General features: G+C 38.0%; 2 protein-coding genes across 2 annotated transcripts in view; one reads left to right on the top strand and one right to left on the bottom strand.

The window, feature by feature from the left end:
* The window catches only part of LOC105160514 (probable transcriptional regulator SLK2), a 6743-nt gene extending 5924 nt beyond the window's left edge, over positions 1–819 (top strand). Inside the window, exon 11 of the mRNA XM_011077919.2 lies at positions 1–819. This exon is cut by the window's left edge and continues 9 nt beyond it. Within this exon, the coding sequence (XP_011076221.1) occupies positions 1–577 (577 nt within the window). The 3' untranslated portion in view covers positions 578–819.
* The window catches only part of LOC105160513 (threonine--tRNA ligase, mitochondrial 1), a 7187-nt gene continuing 1537 nt past the window's right edge, over positions 1531–7180 (bottom strand). The window contains exons 5-20 of the mRNA XM_011077917.2: positions 7043–7117; positions 6802–6930; positions 6632–6721; positions 6424–6512; positions 6247–6343; positions 6082–6168; positions 5866–5950; positions 5557–5651; positions 5230–5262; positions 5064–5150; positions 4648–4740; positions 4393–4485; positions 3524–3745; positions 2761–2832; positions 2249–2320; positions 1531–1804 (exon numbers count right to left, since the gene is read on the bottom strand). Of these exons, the coding sequence (XP_011076219.1) occupies positions 1709–1804; positions 2249–2320; positions 2761–2832; positions 3524–3745; positions 4393–4485; positions 4648–4740; positions 5064–5150; positions 5230–5262; positions 5557–5651; positions 5866–5950; positions 6082–6168; positions 6247–6343; positions 6424–6512; positions 6632–6721; positions 6802–6930; positions 7043–7117 (1515 nt within the window). The 3' untranslated portion in view covers positions 1531–1708. The remainder of the gene's footprint in view (positions 1805–2248; positions 2321–2760; positions 2833–3523; positions 3746–4392; positions 4486–4647; positions 4741–5063; positions 5151–5229; positions 5263–5556; positions 5652–5865; positions 5951–6081; positions 6169–6246; positions 6344–6423; positions 6513–6631; positions 6722–6801; positions 6931–7042; positions 7118–7180) is intronic.

Here is a 7180-nt window from a genome sequence, read left to right as displayed (position 1 = left end):
CAGTACCTCCAGCCAGGCTCCAACAACTCCAGGGCCTTCTGGTGTTTTACCCGGAACCTTGCAAAATTCACCTGTCAGTGGCTTCTCGAGCGGCCAAGCTTTGCAGCAGCAGCATTCACCAAGTGGGAATGGTTTGTTACAGCAAAATCAATCTTTGCCTGCCCAAGGCAGCCAAGCATTACAACAACAAATGATCCAGCAACTGCTGCAGGACATGAGCAATAAGAATAACGGGACAGCAATTCCGCAGCAGTCCCTTTCTGTGCAAAATCAAGCTGGCAATACATCCAGGGATGGTCTTGGTTTTAGGGGCGCACCAGCAACTACAGCATCTGGAAATGGGCCAGGGAATGCTGTTGGAAACCCTCCAAGCCGAAGCAATAGTTTTAAAGCTGCATCAAATGTTGAATCTCCCACTCCTGTTGGCAATATGGGATTCAGCCAAAAAACATCGGATTTGCAACAGAATCTTCATCTACCTGATGAGCTGGTTTCAGATGTTGCTCACGAGTTCACAGAAAATGGCTTTTTTAACAGTGACCTAGACGACAACATGAACTTCAGCTGGAAGGCATGACTAACATAGTGTGTTCTACTATAAGTTAAACAGTGAGGGAGTGGAATCCGAGAATGTTTTTGTACAGGCTGCTTAAATTACCTTGTCATTTTTCCCCCTATTTTCTTTAAGTTTTCTGATCATGGAACCTCTTGCATGTAGTACATTAGTTGTTTGTTTCTTGAACTTGTGGATTTCACCGCCGAAGATTCTCCAAGTGTAATCTATTGATATGAATTTCAGATTATCTTGAGTTTATTGAATTGCTACTTGTGTCCCAATATTATCACACCTCATTCTTGTTAAAGTAATCGTATATGGAAAGAGAAAACTGGGAGGAATCACGTCAGAAACCACCCACTCATAATGCGTGTTTTCAATTTTTGATATCATACAGTGTCATCGCCCAATTCACCCTTGTGACAGTTACGCATAGACGCAAGGGAAAAGCTTCCCTATATTAACTAGCTGTCTTCTCTGAGTAATAGCACTTGTAAAATAGCCGGCATATGGACAAATGTTATCAGTAGGTGTTGAGCCGTCAAACTCGGTAGGTGAAAACCCAGTCCATCCGCTAAGGGCGTACACCGTTTACAGGAACATTCTAGTCTTCACCAGCAATGCCACAGAGCAGGTATGTATAGGGTGCACATTCTCCAAAGACAATTCATGTTTATAATGCGTTTTACAGAAGAGGCATTTAACTTGGTAGATATATCCTCCGACTTAGCAATGGAAGTTTATGAAGGCTCGAACTAATTCACCAAACGAACTCGAGTCAAAACATAGTTATTTTAAAATTTGTCAGTAGTCGACTATGCGACATTAATTTAGTTTAGGCACCAAAAAGTCAATTGCTAGCTTAGCATTTCACAAGCAGCAAAACATGAATCTGTAAATCATAGCAAACGCATATGAAAAGATAGCAGGCATGTCGATAAAAGTCTTAAAAGGAAATAAAGCACACAGCTAAATCATCAGTGATAAATCAGCACAAACCACTGTTATCTAAAATTAGAGAACAAATGGAAGACAACTGGTTTTTTCTTGTGTATCTGTTAATTCGTTTCTGTTTTTCTTTCCATACTTTCAGATAATCCAAAAATCAATTACAAGAAACTTGAAAATTTCCACATCTGGTATATAAGTCCGCTACCTAAAAGCTGCTACTTCATCCTTGAAATAATTCAACAGATCATCGATGCTCTTGAGGTTAGCATCAAAGTTGTCTCTGACTCGCACAGCCACCTGAACATGCAAGTCCATAATGGAAGAGAATTTGATACAGTATTTGATGAATATATTACAAAGAAGTATTTAACAAGATCCTAGCAAAATCAGACTGCATGTAACACACGTCTATCCCACATTCATACCACTAACACTTGGCTAACTTTTTAGCTTTACTTTTTTACCAAACGTACATACATGCAGAAACATAAATGTGTATCTATGTACCCCACTTATTTGATACAGGAAAAACTTTTTAACATTATATACATTATGCGGCACTTTGTTTGGTAAGCATGCAATTCATATCAAGGTTTTTCAACTGAAGTTGCAGACTGAATGAGGGCAAAATATAAGAGGCATAATTATTCATTGGCATGATAGCAATCAATAAGTGTATGGCAAACTTCTTGTCCCAACAGGCATACTGCCTTCAACATTTAATTGCAACGTAGATCTCACCTGCCCGGTTCCAACTTCTTTCTCACCAACAACTAATATATAGTTGTACTGTGCCAGTTGAGCTTCCCTGACCTGCAAAAAGAATCCATATCCAACCAGTTAGTATAAACCAAAATCATCGTGGTGTAAGGTTGAACTCCTAAAATCCGAATTCTGAGGTCTAACAGGCCAACTTCAACTCTTTTGATGAACCTCCTGCTTCTTATAGAATATTAGCTAGAGAACAACATTTCCTGCCACCTTTTCAATTGAAAGAATCAAGGAGTTTTTAAAAAGAAATATATATTGTTCTGTCAAGCCCGACAATCTTCATTGATGGCAGAAGATTACTTATTTAAACTTAGAACCCAGAAGGGAGTTCTTGAAATGAGATAGGGCTACTGGTGACCACAATGCTTACAGGAGCAATTCATGATTCCCTGCCTCCCAAAACTAAATAATAAGAAACTAAAATAATCATCCATGGCAATACCAGGAAAAAAGAAAAGAGTTGGAAGTAGCTTTATACACACCTTCTTATTAATTGTTCTGTCAGTTGTGTCAACATCGACATAAAATCCAGCATCATGTATGCGATCCCGGACCTACATCAACAGTTTGACCATAGGAAGTAAACACACAAGATTAGAACATTCATGAATACAACTTGTCAACAGACCAAAACAATAATCTTGAGCTATGTTCCATAGCCACACTTTTGGCGAGATTATGTGGGGTGATAACTAACAGAAAGATGAGCATGAATGCATGATCAAATTAGCACCCAATGATAGGAGAACCTCTATAACTTCCACCAGGGAGATACTTAAAACTGCTTAGTAACACCCAAAAACTTCCTGTAGGCATGCAGAAACAGGGTTTACCATGCCCATGATATAACTGGCAATTATCATAAGCAGGATGGGCAAGACTTGTCAACTTACTATTTATAATCTATGAACTATGAAGAATAGTTGTAAGAAGCCATGCGGTTTCGCAAAGGAAAGGCCAAATATGATTCATGAGTACGTAGACCAAGTAAAGGAGGAGGCACCTACTGTAATCTCTATCCAGGAAAAGAAAAGGATTTAAAAAACTCTCAAGTATTATTCCTAAATTATAGAGCAAACTCATACAACATACTTGTAATGAATATATAAGTTATCCATTCTAAGAGAGAATAGATAATGCCATGGCTCACCCCCACCAAAAAAGCTTGACAAATTTCGGAAAAACTGTGTATGTGTGCACGTGAGAGAGAGAGGTAGAGCATAAAGGCAGTAGATGCCAACTAACCTGCAGCGCATACGAATGGGATTTATCAGAGACAGGGCACACTATTGCTTGGCGTGGGCTAAGCCAAAATGGCCATTTACCCTTGTAGTGCTCCAAAAGTATGGCAAACATTCGTTCAACAGAACCAAGAATAGCTCTATGTATCATAACAGGCCTCTCCCTCTTAGTTTCATCTTCCGCTGAGTAAGATAAGTTGAAACGAGCAGGGAGTTGGAAGTCCAGCTGAAACAGAAAAATACTTGACAAATTATCAATACTTTACTAAAACCGAATAACCAGCAAATTTATCATGAACCCTATAAAGAAGCATGAACTAGGCTAACATGTACTCTCTTTGGTGCCTTCAAGACCTCAGGCATTCTAAAATTGTCTGGGAACAGGTAGCTCAGACAGCGCTCTTGAAATGAAACTTTTAGAATCCAGGGTTTACACCTCAAACTCAACTCATGCAATCATTGACTCTGAACCTCAGAGCAGATTTTGACTTTAGCAGATCCATCCACACAGTTTTCCTAGATAATAACCTCCTTAACAAACTTAAAGAATCAGTAACTAGCAAACTTCCACGAGGGAAGTAAATAAAAACCCTCTCTAACTTCTTATCTCATATGAAAGGAAAAGCCTGAATGCAATCAAACCTACGGAAATCTTGGGGGTTCAAGCTTCTAACAAGTTAACCTTCTTGAAAACTCTTCTTTTCCGCATTTTAATTATTCCACTTAATTTATCTTTATTTTTTACAGGGTGTTTAAATATTACACCCATGACATGGGGCATACATTCAACTGTTAGGCAAGGCATTTCACCTAATACTTTCACTTATTAATTCATTTACATGATAAAATAAGAACCACAGTACAAAAATAAACCTGCAATGTCGCACACTGAAATTTTCTTCTCATTGCATCCGAAACACTGATATCAATCTTTGGCCCGTAGAATGCTCCATCACCTTCATTTATCTAATGAAAAGGATCTTAATCAGTTCTACAACAAAAGGAGTTGCCAAATATGCATACATGAGGACAATCTAGACATAAGAAAGGAATTCTTCATGAAAAATCATTTACTTGGTACCAGTATGGATTTTAAAAGGTAAATATCAACTGATATAAGTAACTAACCTCCCAGGGCTTGCCAAACTCATTTAATGCATCTGCAAGGGCAGCTTCTGCCCTTTCCCATGATTCCAAATCTCCAAGATATTTCTCTGGTCTCTGGAACATGAAGAAGGCACTGGTTATTTTTCCTTCTTCAATAGCTAGAATCCATCAGGTTTTACCACAAGCGCAAGCTTGTGACATATGTGCTTACAGCCATTATACGCTGTTTTCTTCCAAATTCACTCTAACCATTCTTTTCACATGTTTTATCTTTTTTTTGAGAGAGAGAGGCACACAAACAGATGAAAGAGATTGGAATACAAACAGATTACACTAAATAGTACTACACTATGTTGGTTTGTGCCACTGATACATAAACGAACATATGTGAACCCATAAATGAGAGCACAGATAAAAGAAAACAGTAAAACTCATACCGTAGACAACTTCAGGTCAAAAGTGAAGCCAAATATTTTGTACACATAACTGATGAATTCCAACACACCCTTGACTTCATCTTTAATCTGTGAAATGTACAATAATATCAAAACAGTACTTTGCAACAATTACTAACGCGAAAATTGAATGAGAAATCCATCTTACCTGAGACTCCCTGCAGAAGATATGAGCATCATCCTGCACCAAGACCCTAGTGTCAGATGCATACTGGCCTCACCCAGTCACAGAACAAAAGCTCGTGGCATCTACTTCTAAAATACTATTATAGAATGTCCACCTGATCTACAATAGCTACTTATTAAACGGAAAAATTACTATAAGAGGAGGAACCTATGCCCCACAATGGCTATTAGGCAGTAGTTAAGAAAGAAAAGGCAAATGTCTGTTTAGACACAAAACAAGCTTCTGCTGTTTATGAAATAATGAACATTTGTCATCCATCGAACAATTCATAATAAGATCTTTAGTTACCTGCTGAAATCTCCTGACACGAGTCAGCCCAGTAAGTGCACCACTTGCCTCATTCCGATGCAAGACCCCAAAATCAGCCAAGCGAAGTGGAAGTTCTGTGACATGGTATTGCACATAGTTAAAAAATATCAGTGTGCTACCACTTTCTTTTACAGTCTTAATGTCTTTCTTCATGTCTTAAAAGGCAAATAAAAACCACACTCAAGATTCATCTTATTCGCAAAAGCATATAACATGTAGGAATACTAATACAAAGAACTTAAAATACAATGAATGAATCAATCCTCCTGGAGGAGATGTCAGGCTCACCTCTATATGAACGAACTCTATGATCAAATATTAAACAATGGCCAGGGCAATTCATTGGCTTTAGTCCAAATTCTTGTTTCTCCACCTGCAATAAGGTCCAGATATCGCAGATAAAACAAAACACAAAGTTTGACCTAAACCTCTGTTTAAGGATAGAATTACGAAAACAAAAATCTCATACTTATCAATCTGATCTTTCAAATAACATGATCTTACATCAAATACAAACATATTCTCCTTGTAGTTTGCAGCATGACCAGATGTTTCCCACAGCTGCATATTGTACATATTTGGAGTCCAGACCTATACAGATCAAGTAATAGTTGTCATGAAACGATACACTTGTATAACATACCCATGTGCACTCTTCATGAGTTTTACCTCTTCATAACCTCTCTTCCAGTACTGACTTCGTATAAATTCCAGCAATTTGTTGCAAACTCGAGCACCATGAGGTAGGAAAAAACAGCTTCCCGGGCTAAATTGCATATTGGATATCCAATTATAATGATGAATTATGCTGACAAATGTGATGTAGTAGTTAGCACAAACTCTTACCTTAGTGGGTGAAAAAAGAAAAGCTCTTGCTTCTTGGTGAGTTCTCTATGGTCATATTTCTTAGCTTCTTCCAGCATGGCCTTGTATTCCTGCAAGGATTACCATTAAGCAGAACAAGATAACTGATGCTGCTCAGATACAAATATCAGGTAGTTATAACTGTCGTATAACGACAGCCTTATAGAGAAAATGACAGACAGAATGTCACCTTCAAACGTTTCTGATCAGGATAAGATATGCCATATACTCTTTGCAAGCTTTCACGGTCTTTATTCCCACGCCAATAAGCAGAGGAAGCCTATTTTGCAAAATAACAAGAAATAAACAACCTTTCCCCTTGAATGCAAATATTTACTTCCAGGCAGTAACAGATCTCACCTTCAAACAACTAAATGCTTTCACAAAGGATGTATTTGGTATGTGGGGTCCACGACACAGATCAACTAAAGGACCACATCGATACACTGTGATAGTTTTGTCCTCAGGTAAATCCTTAATAATTTCAACCTAATACGGGGGAAGATATAATAAACAAGTCATCACAGATATATTGGAAGACATAAACACATTTCCTTTACATAGTATGTAGATAAATAAATAAAATTGTAAAATCATTGACCTTGAACTGATTCTCCGCAAACATTTCAAGAGCCTGATCCCTTGTAACTTCAATGCGCTCAAACGGTTGTTTTTCCTAATGCCCAAGGAACATTAATAGTACTCTCAAAGTAGAGACAAAAGATCTAGAGTGAGACGC

The sequence above is a fragment of the Sesamum indicum genome, linkage group LG4 (genome assembly GCF_000512975.1).
Source record: "Sesamum indicum cultivar Zhongzhi No. 13 linkage group LG4, S_indicum_v1.0, whole genome shotgun sequence".
Taxonomy (NCBI): domain Eukaryota; kingdom Viridiplantae; phylum Streptophyta; class Magnoliopsida; order Lamiales; family Pedaliaceae; genus Sesamum; species Sesamum indicum.
Note: the sequence above shows the minus strand (reverse complement) of the source record. Positions and strands in the feature narration are given on the sequence as shown.